Source organism: Tachypleus tridentatus, chromosome 8 (genome assembly GCF_004210375.1).
Source record: "Tachypleus tridentatus isolate NWPU-2018 chromosome 8, ASM421037v1, whole genome shotgun sequence".
Taxonomy (NCBI): Eukaryota; Metazoa; Arthropoda; class Merostomata; order Xiphosura; family Limulidae; genus Tachypleus; species Tachypleus tridentatus.
In genome coordinates, this window is record NC_134832.1 from 35,638,081 (window position 1) to 35,652,685 (window position 14,605).

At 30.6% G+C, this 14,605-nt stretch overlaps 1 protein-coding gene across 10 annotated transcripts in view; it reads left to right on the top strand.

Moving 5' to 3' along the window:
• The window catches only part of LOC143222169 (A disintegrin and metalloproteinase with thrombospondin motifs 20-like), a 140,215-nt gene that overhangs the window by 60,115 nt on the left and 65,495 nt on the right, over positions 1-14,605 (top strand). For all 10 annotated transcript variants that reach the window (XR_013012048.1, XR_013012047.1, XR_013012049.1 and 7 more), the window contains 7 exons: positions 3,565-3,823; positions 4,260-4,408; positions 6,663-6,726; positions 7,209-7,326; positions 7,574-7,707; positions 12,899-13,016; positions 13,703-13,798. Coding sequence is in view for 6 of the 10 variants with exons in the window: in XM_076448244.1 (XP_076304359.1) it covers positions 3,565-3,823; positions 4,260-4,408; positions 6,663-6,726; positions 7,209-7,326; positions 7,574-7,707; positions 12,899-13,016; positions 13,703-13,798 (938 nt within the window). In the remaining 4 variants the exon portion in view is untranslated. The remainder of the gene's footprint in view (positions 1-3,564; positions 3,824-4,259; positions 4,409-6,662; positions 6,727-7,208; positions 7,327-7,573; positions 7,708-12,898; positions 13,017-13,702; positions 13,799-14,605) is intronic.

Genomic DNA, 14,605 nt, shown 5'->3' on the forward strand with positions numbered 1-14,605 from the left:
GAAATTTTATTAAAAATGATTTAAATGTATTTAGGAGGTGGTAGGCATTACACAAAGGAAGTTTAATATTTTTGAGATAAGGAAATATATTTTTAGTTTTAACATGAAAATTACTTTTCATACGGACTATTCAAAATAAATGCTCAATATATTTGTAGGCAAATATTTATATTTGTTAGAAACACTTCTAAAGATGATTGTGTATGTTAAAGACTTGCAATATAAAGTGATATAATGCTGAATTTTGTAACGATATACACACTGTACTGAAAGTTACAAGTATTAAGTCTACAAAGACTTGAAACGAGTAAAAAAAGGTCACGTGGACTGTCTTATAAACCGACTCGTTACGAAAGAGTTAAATTCTTCAAGTTTTGTTAAGTATTTCATTATGTGTGATAGTTGTTAATGTTGTAATTTGACATTGGATTTGTAAAACATATTCTCCAATGATAAACAGTATTTTTTTTAATTTATAAAATGATTCTCTTTGACTTTTCTTACAGGCCATATCTTTCATTGCGAGAAACAACAAAACAGAAACACTTTATTAAGAGTTTTTTATCGATAATAATCACTCTTATATTATTATTTATTTCATACTGAACTATATGTAATATATGACTTTTTTAGGTTTTTCTCATTAATAAGAAGTATATTTAATGGTTTGGTAAGATAAGATTAAATGTTGTAGTGTAATAGGACTTCTGATTTGTCAAAAGATATTTAATATATGTGTTTGAAAGTAATATAACTTTCGTATAGTAATATATCATTATATACTAGAATTAATATATTTTACCAAAAAGGTGTATATCTTGTGTTACAAAATTATTTTGCCAGTTTTAACAACAGCGTAGTTAATTTCCCACGTGACGATCTCTCCCGATCTCGCATTTCCTAAAATTAAACATTATCATGCCTGTTGGGAGTCTTAAAGTTGTGGTCTTAGGTGAATGTGTGAACCTGGATATGTCAGCTATAGGACTGAAAGAGTAGGCTATCTCTATTAAACATTCATTTTGCAAAATGTTAAGATCATTACCTATCGCATTTATGTAAATAGTTTCAAACCATCAAGAAACAAGTTAGAGAGAAAGATATGTCAAAATATTTACAGAAAGGTAAGAATAGTAGTAGTTAAACATAACTGTTGCTGTAGATCCTTTACATTTTAAAAGAACAAAGCAACTTATAAAAAAATAAACATAAACATGAAATTTAAAAACCGTCCTTTTCAGGGCGAATAAATGTTATACAATATATTAATCATATAAATGAATTAAGTATTTTCCGCATAAAACATTAGAAAATGCAAAAAGTGTTATGCAAATTAAATATAGAAGCAAAACTATAATCAGAATGTTAAATTTGTACTAAATCGATAGTTTAAAACACAATTGTTTGTAAAATTTGATATATATGTATATATAATTATACATTATTTTCGTAAATTTCTTTTAGGACAGATAATAAGAGTGAATAAAGTGGATTTATTAGCAACCGTATAGTAGTTGCTTCGTTCAAATAATGAATAAATTAAAATAGTATGTATGTTAACATATGTATCAGCATAATAGCTGCTGTCTCGATAAATTAATGGTTTCACTTGTAACTTTTTAGGATATATAATTAACTCCATACTACTACGTTAATGATTTAATCACATGTTGAAACACTTTAAGGCAACCTATTATAAGCTAGCTCATCGTTCTATTGAATTATGTTTATTGAAACACCATCACCCCACTAGCAATACCTTTTATTAATAAAATTCGTCAAGTAATATCATCTGCCTATAGAATCATAGTAACACAATCCATCTAGTAACACCATCTGTTTTTGTAAAACACGAAGTTCAACTAGCTCTTTCAATATTGGCTCAATCAATTTGAATGACCTCTTTGTCTTTATATAGCTTTGATACCGCTAACTTTTCATCTAAATTTAAAAGTATTTCAGTAAACATTTTAAGTTTTACAAATACATAAACGTAATATTTTTAGTGAAGTGTTTTAATAAGCTAAAAAAATATGAATATATCGAGTATTTGTTTTAAATAGTGCGTATGCAAAGTGATATTTATGTTAACATAAAAATACTTCTTTTCATCTCAAAAATATCAAATTTTATATATTTGACCTATAGAACCTCCTAAATACATTTCAAATGTTTTTTGTGGTAAAACTTTGTATTTGTTTTATTTTCTGTTCTAACTCTATACAACTTTGGTCAATTTGCCCGACGGCATAACTACCAAAAAATCTAAATATATCTAATTTATCCTCTTTTTCTGGAATGACCTCAAATGTACCATAAAACTACATTCGTTTAACATAAGTAGCTTAAAACTATTAATAACATATGTTTATAAGTAAATTTTATTTTTTATTGTCCTTTAAACTATGCTTACCTACTTAATATCCATGCGAGGTTGATGGCACTTACCAAGCAGTCTATTTGACTGCATACTTATAATTTTTTAGGAGTTTGTAATTAACTGTTAGAAAAAAACAACAATAGACCATATATATATTATTGTATAAGCTAAAATAAGAAGTCACATTTACTGGTTAGATATTTTAAACAGGTTGTAAGTCGTAATAAGAATCCCTGGAATATCGTAACAAATAAACCATGTAGAGGAAGAGGTATTATATTGAGACACTTCAGCTCGTTTGAAATAAATGCACGAAGAAAGTCATTATCCCACATTTAAGTGAATAAGTTTATAAGTTAGGTATATATATATGTATGTTAACATTTATCAATCGTGAAATACATCATTAAAACTTAAATACAAACAAGTAATTTAATGGAAAAGTTGATACAGAGCATTAAATGTAGAGTAAAACATTTAATGTGATCTAAAGCTAATAGTTACCATGTATCCTACGCTTTATAAATGCCTTCACTTCAAAATCCTACGATTCAGTTTCTTAACAGTAGGGGTTTTAGAATTTAACAAAAAATGTTTTTTGAGCATGCTACAATCTGAGCTTCATATAGATTATAGAAAGTGGCTGGCGTGTGCCAACACATTTAAGACGCTTTTCTGCTCTATATTTAGGTAGTTTTTACATTCCTAACGAGCCTCCCAACGATTCGAGGATACTGTTCGACTATATAAAAACGGGGAAGGCTACTGAGAAAGTTCTATTGCCTACTTTAATTAAACCTAGTAATATCATGTATTCTACGATGTTAAAGATGAATTATTACGGTGCATCTTTGTAGACAATTTTGACGATGCTGCTTAGTGCCTTGGAAAATTTAATAAATATGAATAATATTCGGAATAAAAAACCGTGTTTATATGATGAATAACATTTACTATACACACAAACTTAAACTAGGAACGACCTTGCTCATTTTGTCAGCTTTTGTTTATTTGAATATCGATTTATATAGATACACACACACTCACTCACACATTCTTTGTTAATCTGAAGATAATCTAAGAAAGTCGAAACGTTGTTCTGTACTTTATTTTAATTAATGTTTTAACACCCATACCATACTTGAGAATACATTATTAATAGATTCATTCTATTTCTCTCTTAGCTCGGGTAACGGAGAATGCCTCATCGATAAGCCTACAGAGAATTTACTAATTCATAATTCTTCGATCATGAAAACGTATCCTGGGCAAATATACGACATGGATTATCAATGCGAGTTGGTGTTCGGTAGCGATTCGAAAATATGTCCTTATATGCCTGTGTGTGGAAAGTTGTGGTGCACTCTTCAGGGAAGTAATAACTATGGTTGTCGGACCCAACACATGCCTTGGGCCGATGGAACGTTTTGTAGTCCAAACAAGGTATGGCTTGGCTAAACCTTTCATAAACAAAATATACAGACTTTGTTTTCTCTTTAAAGGACACAGTACTTTCATGTATCAATTGCTAATTGACAATATACTTTGTATATAATCGTAATGTTTATTATTGACAGTATTAACAACGGCTCAAAATTACACAATTCAAGTTACATAATTTTGCACCATTTTTCTTCAAGTAATATAGTTATTAAAATGTTTCATGGGACACTCAGATTGCATCTCAAGCGTTATAATCTCCTGGCCATGTCGGGCCTCACAGGAAGGAGGTGTTTAATACCACAGTTAGATTATAAAGTTCTATATAAAAACATTGATTACCTAGAAATCCATAGTCCAATGTTTATTACCTCGGTTAGATTTTAAATCAAGTTATTCATAGGATAGACAACTTAATGAATGGGAGCTCTTTTGTTAGTGGTGCCAGCGGGGTGAATGTGTGAAAGTGAACAGTGGAAAACAGGAACCAGTTGATGGTCAGTGGGGCAAGTGGCAAAGGTACGGGCAATGCACTAGAGACTGTGGTGGTGGTATTCAGAAGTCCGTGAGAGAATGTGACAGCCCTAGGTGAGTTTTAATTATATTCTCATTCTCTATAGGGTGAACAGTAGATAACACTAAATTGAGGGTGCTTAAGATGCTGATAATTTTGTTGTATTTCATACGGTTTTTTTGTGCTATATATTTGTGACCAAGTTTCATTTTCAAAATGTATTTACCAAATTTCGAAATCCTTTGATCGTGAAGAATTTCGTGTGTTTTTTTATACCTCTTCTTTTGTACATCTTCGTCTTTTAGTGCTTGCCTTTTTAATCCTCAGTTAAACCAAAATTTATTCAGTTTTATACTAATATTGATGTTTACAGCTATTTGACATATTACTTACTGGAGGATTTAGTTACAGGAGGTAATCACTGTCGTCACTACTTTCAAACAGTTTTATTCCAGAGAAATCAAACAAGATATTCTCATTATTCGTTTCGATAACACAATCTAAGGGGTCCTTAATGAAAAACCAGAGTAATTAATTCTCAAATTTGCTTAAAATGGCCACCTATCTGTGCATAAAGATAATCGACATGTATACTGTTTTCTAGAGAAAAGGAATTACGTAGAGAAACAAAAGCGGTAGTAAAGGTTATTTAATGTTCAAATAATAATTGGTACAGATGCAAAAAATATCAACAAAGACTGTTTTAGAGGCACATAAAATGATACAGGCAGATGCTTGAACAATAGCGTTCATAACTATTCAAAATCGCGTTCAAAAGTTTCAACACTAAGGTTCTGGCGCGCTAAATGGTCAGTGTATCAAGCCGCAGGTATTTTATAAAAGTTGAGTATAAGATACAACGATTGAACTTTCAGCATGAATTCTACAGTTATGGTGAATCTTGTTCATTAGTTGCCTTCCTTTTACTCTGAATGCAAACAGACGTTATGTAGTTTGAGAGAATATTTGAAACAAAACCATAGAATTCATCAATAAGTTTAAACATACTACATTGGAATAGCAAATTAACGTGAAGAAATGAAATTTAGCCCTAAAGTTATTGGTGGAATATCCTTTGCTTTTAAAACATTTTTCTGAGTTATTGATGCTTCACATTTCTTGTGATTACATTGGCTTTGTTGATTACCTTTTCCTGCATAACATTACAATTCAGAGAGAAAATTTAAACATGAAATGTTAGTATTTCAATTAATACAACCAATTACGTATGGGTTTTATATTACTTTATTTGATAAAATAAGTGTTTTCATCGTACAGTTCAGCTAGTTCTTTACAATGAGTGTTGTAACAGGCAAAAAACAAATTTGCTGAACGTGATGTAGACACTTTTTAGAAGATTTGTTAGTATCACCTAGCAAGTCGTCATAATTCAAATATCGTTATAATTATTTAACTAAAGTTGTTTTTAAACCATCTTTTTACATTATATTTACAGCAAAAATAATCGTAAATCTAAGTAAAACTTTGTTAATCATCTGTTTTCTTTTACTGTGTTTTGCACTAATATTTTATAACTCGACTAGGTTATATCTAGAAAGTCTACAAATTCTAAGAGTTTAAGTGTAGAACAATATGTTGTAATGCTAAAATGTTCTATAAAAATTGTCCACTTAACCGAGATAACGGTTAACCGCTTGTAAACCGCTTCACTTAAACATTAAAACTAATGATACATCCGTTTAGCAATTCGCCTGTTTTTTTTTAAATTTAAACCACATTATAGGACGTTATTCTTTACAAGATGTGGTGTTCGGTTTGACTTTTAAAATCTGTTACTGTTATTAAAGGTAAAAATACTGTTTGTAGAGAACACGTGTAATATATACAAACACGTGAGTTGATTGGTTACTTTCAGATTATTTTTGTTTTTTTAACTGCTTGGTCAGTTAATGGTGGTAGCTTAAAGGAGACACTTGTTTGAAGCGCTCTGTCACTTCTAGTTCTTGGCTAATAATCTTAGCTTAAAAACGAAGCACTTGATATAAAAGTAATTACGAGCCTTAAACTTTTTAATGAAATATCATTATATTGTTCATTGGTGTTTTAAATTTATTTTACTCAATATTTAAAAGATTTGTAAAGACCATTGACATATCATAACGATAACTGTCTTCGATTTCATCTAAATTATCAATATATTAATTTAAGCGTCAAAAAACAAGATAGGTGAACTTATTATAAAACAACTTACGAAGATATTCTTTCACTAACATAACAAATCATAAGATTTGAACTATATGAGTATCGGGAGTAAGTTGCTTAATTTGTTTCACTTTGTCTCACATGCATTTTGTTGTCATTATGCAGGCCTGTACACGGAGGAAAATATTGCTTGGGGCAAAGAACCCGATATCGTTCTTGTAACACGCATGTAAGTATAAAAAATTAACACTTGTATAAATATATTTTGAATAAAATTATTGGAAAAATAAGATTATTTAACCAATTTTACATATGTTTGCCGGGAACTAATAAAGTTCACAAGATAAAAGCTTTGCAGAAGATTTCAGACATAATAGATGTATTTGTATTTGTCGATTAAAAGTCAAGGCATCAAATGACTGAGGTCAGAAAAACTTCAAATATTGCATTTAAATGTTTTTCAGTTTCGTACTTATTATCACGGGTTTAAATTAAACTTAAAGTTGTTTTGCTAATCTTCTATTTCTGTCAAAAGTTGAAAGAAAAATGCGTATTTCGAATTATAAGTCATATTTAGTATTTCAACAAACAGTAATGCTTCGAATGCTATTTTCAGTTTTAAGCTAATTTTTGAAGCTTAAAAACCAGGTATCAAGTTTCATTAATTGAGTAATTACTTTTAAAGTAAGTGGTGTTTACTTTTTCCTCCAGAGCTGCCCACTTGGTACTCCAGATCCCAGGGCCGAAGAATGCTCTACATTTGACGGTAAAACCATGAACTTTCATGGACTACCCTCTAACGTCAAATGGCTCCCTTTTTATTCCGAAAGTTAGTAATTTTTACAGCACTTCATTTTACTTTTTTATATATACATCCCTCACATAGTTAGAAATGCTAAATATGTTAAGTGAATATTAGTGTCAATTTTGTTTTAAAAAATGATAATGGTATGAAACTTATTATTCAATAGAAATGAACAACATTACGTATCTCACATTTAAAGATTATTCTTTAATAATATAGATAAGTCTTATTTTTACGAATGAAGTTACTTTTAGCTTTGTATCGTTTACAGATCGTTCAGAAGCCTGCAAACTTTACTGTCGAATACGTGGCACTACTGCTCACTTCCTGTTAAAAGATAGAGTTATAGATGGAACCCCATGTGATCAGGATACGTTCCACATTTGTGTGAATGGTGTATGTGAGGTAAGTTATCCAACTTGTCTATCTTTTTTTCTAAGCTTCGTGCTCTTATGTTAAATACGAACTAGTGTAAACATAGTGGTAGGCTATTTGAATTCGAGACCAGTGAGTTCCTGTCGTATTCGATCTCCTCTCGATATTGATTTTTGTAGACGCTATCGCTTTCTGGCATTGACCATGATAGATTAAGTGAGTTAATAAAACAATATAATTTAATACCACAGACTTAACATTCATTGATCAGTGTTTATCAATATTCTTACCTTCCGTCGCCAAACGTAGGATAGTGTGGTTTAAACTGATTCATAAGTTACTTTTCTTGACTGCTTGTATTTAATCGCTCAATGAAATGGAAAGTAATGGCAGATAAGACTATTTTGTAGGATAATGCTTCAGAGTATTAGTGAATACTATCAAAAGAATGAAAGGAAGTAATTATCTGGAAGCCTCAAATGAGATATACATAAGATTTGTTATAACGTGTTATCGTTATCAAAATTACCTTAACTTTTAGAATTAAATTATTAGTTATATCCAGAAACATTTTAACTATGTTTTATATTATTTCAACGTTTTCCCATTTAACCTTTGCTTTACTTTAGATTTCACTGCAATAACGTCTTGTTCTTCTAACAAATCCAACACGGCAAAGCATTGAGAAAAAAAAAAAAACTATTTTGTTTCTGCTTATCAAATAAGTCGCATAATGCATTTCATCCACTGAAATCGAAAAGAAAATTATCTTGCCTAACAAAGTCAAATTATCTCCATCTAAAGCTGTTAAGACAAGACACAAAAATGTCAAATTATATTGGTTTGACTAATTTTATTCAGAAATATTTGATATTATGTATCAAAGATTATTTTATTTTACCAAAACAATTCCAGAAGATTCTTCAGTACATGTCATATTTACAACACAATAACGACAAAACAGAACTTTCAAGTAATGTGTTCCATAAATACATTTAAGTGTTTCGTGGTTCCACCTGTTTTTAACATTCCCTAAAATCAGGATGTTGTGTAATACTTCATTTTAAAGAACGTGTGCCTTATATCCACAATACATGTCCTCTAATCCCTTAAGGTTGTGTATTTCGGAATTAAAACTCGTCCTCTCAATGTCACTTTCATCGTTGCACTTGTTATACATTCAATCAAAAGGTATCTTTAAAGATAAATCGTAAAATATCCTTCATTAATGTTCTACAAAACCTATAACTTTTTGTATTTCAATGTGAAAGCTCTTCCTGTTAATGACATACATCATTTACATTTCTGTACAATCAATCCAGAAGTATTCATTTTAAAAGTAAATTATGAACCTAGCAATGTAGGTCTATTTGCATTTTATAGTTGATAGGTTCCCTGCTGTGACAGTAGTATGGCTTCTGATTTACAATGCCAGAATAAGAAAAACACATAACTAACAGCAAATGGTAATGTTTCTGGAAATCGTTAGAATGAAACTAAGATCCTCATTGCGTCTTTACGCTTTACAAGTAAATATAATTTTTATGGAAATATTAAGAAATATCCGGCAATTACCCTGGCTAAAATACCTTTTCAGGCATCAACACTCTTAGATGAAAAAAAACAACTGTTGCCCAACTATTATCCATACTTAAAAATCCACTAAACGTAAAATCCACTAAACAGTATTTCTGTTTATCTGATTGGTTTTAGAGTCACCCATTTACACAGATTTATAACGTTGTGAGACACTTATACTTTGCCAATGACATGATAAGTTTCTCTAAAAACAGTTGAATTATCTAGTTTATAAATATGTTAAAACAACAATTGAAAATGTGATACTTACTGTTAAGCTACATTTAAATATTAAAACTGTATACAAAAGTCTCATTTGTTAATTATTTCCAGGCTGTAGTTAACTATTATTTCGACCAAATGTTTCCCTTCGATCAGAACCTTCTTCCTCTCTTTCTTTGAAGTAAATAAGGTAGCTACTAAATATATTTCCTTTTTATTTACAGGAAACTACAATTCTAACAGGAAATGATCACAAAAAAACTTAGGTTCACCCTTCCAGTTAATTACATAAAGTACAGTTTTAGATTTATTGTTATACAGACGTAGGTGTCATTGGTGAATATAAACTATAGTAAAATAGTCGCATGTAGTTTGAACTTGTTCAAGATCAGTCATGTTTATTGAAATTTTTCGTAAACAATTCGGTGTAGATCCTCCTCATTTTTAAAGCTGATGTGATACTTATCTAAAGGTAGTTAAAACTGGTTGCTCCAGATCGCAGTTGTGTTAATCACAACTTGAATTACATTTTACCATTGCAGTTATAATTGAAGTAACTTGTAATTTCATAATGCTCACTTGCAATTAACTAATAACCAATAATGTTCATGCACAACAAACTGGTAGTTGAGTATGTAATTCTTATATATTCAACTTATGAAACTCTTGTTGCTTATAAATTATGACATCATATAAATGAAAATAAAATATTTGGGTACACAACGAAATAAAGATAAGGGGCAGTGAGGATATCTAGGTAGACACCAAAAACATAAGTTGGTTAACTTTCGCTTCAAAATATATAAATTTATTAACTTGTAATAAATCACCATACTTGACTGTTCAAATGTTATCCAACTGCTCAGAAACAACCAGAGTTGAAAATATATACTGTACTAAAATATGCATTTTATACCCATTATCTATCAGTTTGAGTAGTTAATAAGTAAATCATTATTTATTTACAATGACTAAGCTCTACTCATGAGCAATCAATCATCAGTAACATCTGAATAACTCGTAAGTAACTTGCAATATTCGTGAATACATTAAGTAATAAATCTACATTGAATAAACTGTGGGTAATTTACTATATTCATGAATAAAAAACAACTAATTAGTAATATTCATGGGTGGTTATCAATAGTCTCACGTTTTTACGAGTACCCAATGGGCGGAAATCATGACACAATAGTGATGCTTATTGTTGGCGTTTCAGTGGGGCAAAAGAATCTTTCCTGCTCTTTATGAGTTGAAACATTGTTAGAGATTAATCCAGTAAAGAATATTGGCAAATTATCCATAGTGCTCCAGATAGGAATCCTGGCAGATAATTAATATTACTTCAGATATGAATGCTAGCAGGTAATTCACAGTACTCAAAATGGAAGTGTTGACAGGTAATTCAAAGAATCTCTAGAGTGCAGGGAGATACAGAAATTTATTTAGACTTTTAAGATTTTAGGATCATTACTTTATGGAGTCAGTAGTATCAGATAGCAATCAAAATATGGTTTTCCACGTTTTCGTTTGGGGTGCACAATTGGTTTTACTCTCTAGTATGAATATCTCTAGTTTGTTTCGAAAATTCATTGATAAAGACATTATGTGGGATAAAATAATTTAATTTTGAAGTAACATTCTTTATGAAACTTTAATATATTATTGAAAAGCTTAAAATACATATTTATTACAGTTAGAAATAAAAACTTTCTGAAATCACGAATGTAAAATGGACCCGGCATGGCCAAGCGTGTTAAGGCGTGCGACTCGTAATCTGAGGGTCGCGGGTTTGCATCCCCGTCGCGCCAAACATGCTCGCCCTTTCAGCCGTGGGGGTGTTATAATGTTACGCTCAACCTCACTATTCGTTGGTAAGAGTAGCCCAAGAGTTAAGGGTGGGTGGTGGTGACTAGCTGCCTTCCCTCTAGTTTTACACTGCTAAATTAGGGACGGCTAGCACAGATAGCCCCCGAGTAGCGTTGTACGAAATTCAAAAACAAAAAACAAACAGAATGTAAAATGTATTCTAACAAGTTGATGTACCTCTCCTCTATCCAGGTTACGAACTTAAAAAAAAAAGTGGGGTTGCATGCTATGCTAAATAACAACCATAATTTTTAAACAATTTACTTGTAACATTTTGTTATAGTGTTCATTATCACCTCACCAAAAGTTTTTATTAACTTTAAGATATCAATATGGACATACTATACTGTATGTTAAGTGGCCAAAATAGTGGCTATAGGTGTAGTTTCTATTACAACACTCAGATCTTTGTCCTTCTACAGTGCTTCATGTTATTAATTAATTATCGGTAATTGAAATAGGGCGGAAGTTGAAACGTAACGCGTCAAAGTAGAAAATGAATACAACTGAAGAAACAACTTTTCATATCAGTTAATGCCACATCGGAAGCCAAATGCAATAAGGAATTCAATTAAGAAAATTTCAACACCTATAAAAGTTTGGTTTTCTACAGACCCCCAATAGCACAGCGCAATGTCTTCGTACTTACAACGATAAAACCGGATTTCGATGCCTCTTTTGAGAAGGGAACATATAGCCCATTGTGTAGCTTTGTGTTTAATTATAAATAAATTCAAACAAACTCGTTTTTATACAGCAAAATGTTTACAGTTCAACCAAATAACACTGTGGCTGTTGACGTAAAAACTCGAACTGAGATTATGTACCACTGCAGTAATGGTGGCCATTTTTGTTCATTGCTTTACTCCATAGTGAATGCTAGCGCATTGTTGGTGACACACAAGACATTCGTAGCGCACCCTTATACTTTGTGTATGTTGTGTTTAAATAAGTTAACAACGCTGTGTGTGGCGCTATCTGTAAATTTAATTAACGGTAACTTACGTCGATCATAATTGCTTATTATTAATAATAATTGGAATGAAGGAAGTTGTTAACTGTCATTAATAAGCTATTTGTTCCAAATTATCATGTTATAAAGATTGGTTGAGACTTGCACAACGCCCTAGGAGTAGCTAAATAACGGACAAAGAGACAGATTTTTGTGCTTTATATATATATAAATATATATATATATATATATTTTGACATTCTGTATTACTAGAAACTTGGTAACATTGTGAAGTTTGATAAAATAGCAGTATTATAATAGGCTGTTATATTATTTTGATTTATTAAAGAAATTCTCTACAAACCATATATTATTGTATTCAGTGTAAAAAATCTCTTATCAAAAACTCACCAATTGTTCTTGGAAATAGAAATAGCGGGCGTTCAAAATAAACAAGAGATTAAACGCTAGGAGAATTTTTAACAACATGGACAGTTATATGTGATATTAAGAGCTCTTGACAAACAGTGGTCTATTATGAGTGTTATTAAGAACTACTGGCGAATGATTGACTCTTAACACACAGTATGTTGTTTACAGAATGCAGGATGTGATCGTATCCTAGGTTCCAACAAAACTCTAGATCGATGTGGAATTTGCGGAGGTGACAATTCCACTTGTAAGACAATACGTGGACACTTTAACGAGGTTAAGTATGGTAAGTGTTTATAAAACCTATAATGTTGCTAAATGGTGTGATTTGTTTTCCAAGATTTTAGGAACATGATTTTTGTTGTGTTTTCATAACGAATTATTTTGGGGTAGGATAACAAAGTACGTCTGCTTAATATGAATAACAGTAAACAATCTTAAAACGACAACTCGGTAATTGACGAATAGAATTTATGGGAATAATAGTGTAACAATCAAGACATTTTATAAAAACGTTAAAATTTACTTTAGTCGAATAAAGTAAAAAAAGTTAATATAAATGTTAACTTCTTTGAAATAACTGTTCTTCAAATAGTGAGTTTTTAATTCATTACAGCAATACCAAGTTAAAATATTGTTCTTAAGTTTCAACTCTTTCATTTGACAAATTTCTAATTTTGCAGATATATGTAATATTTGACGTTTCATCTTTAAGAAAACTTTAATATTTCAAGGACAGCTTCTTGTGCGTTTAATCCAAAAGGAAAAATACAATAAATATTTTTAGAAAACGAGATTATTCTAAAAACTCTTTGAACAAAATATTTATTTGTTTTTCATTAGTGGCATAGTAACAGACCACATTATTTGCTTTATTTTTAAAATGTACTGAGATTCAGGCATCAAATAAAAAATTATACAAGTCGCAAAAACCGTCGTGTTTTTATACTCTCAGTTGTTTTGTTGTCCCAGGGTATCACTCGGTCGTCATGATTCCAGCAGGAGCAAATAACATTGAAATACTTCAATATGCTTACCAGAACTCTCCACAAGATGACAACTATTTAGGTAATTATTCTGCATTCTAAGTAACAACCAGTGCAAGTTGTTATTGACAGTATACTTAAATAACTACAGAACTATTATGACATTTCATTAGATAATTATCTAGGATATTTTGTATATTGTAATCACTGCTCAAGTAAATAATCCGCGTAATTTCTGTCAACTTCTTAATATAAATAAAACTGTATCTCTAAACACTGTAGTACTTGTTATGTTGGAATGGAGTTAAAAGAAAAGTCTAGCGCATTGTCTCCATGATGCTTACAAATAACTGCTAAAGTTGAGTTATAATCGTACTTGAGCACCTAATTACCATCATCTAGTGTTTCACAGCTTGTGAGTCTCCCAGTATTATCGAAAAGTGTTGTTGAAGTGGAAAATAGGAAACTAGCTAAAGAGCAAAAGTGTTTATCTTTCTTATTTCTTCTTCCATACTAGCCAAAAAAAAGTGAACTTTTCGCACTGTGCGACAAAAAAGCCTCTTAAGAGCACTTAGGAACAGGTTATCACTAAGAATGATAGTGCTTAGTATGTAGGATGAGCCGAGAGAAAATGGCCACCACATTCAATTATTCTATGATGCTTGCAAATAACTGCAAATAAGTTGAGTTTAGATTTATTTGTATACATAATTGACATTATCGAATGCTTCACTGTTTTCATAACGTATATATCACACTAATATTATGTTCTTCCATCACATGTGTTTTGGTTGTGAAATAATAAAAAAAATACTAATTAGCAGTGAGTTCAATTTAAAAGCATATATTTACTTAACTCATAAATGTGTTTCATTTCTGTTCACTAGAT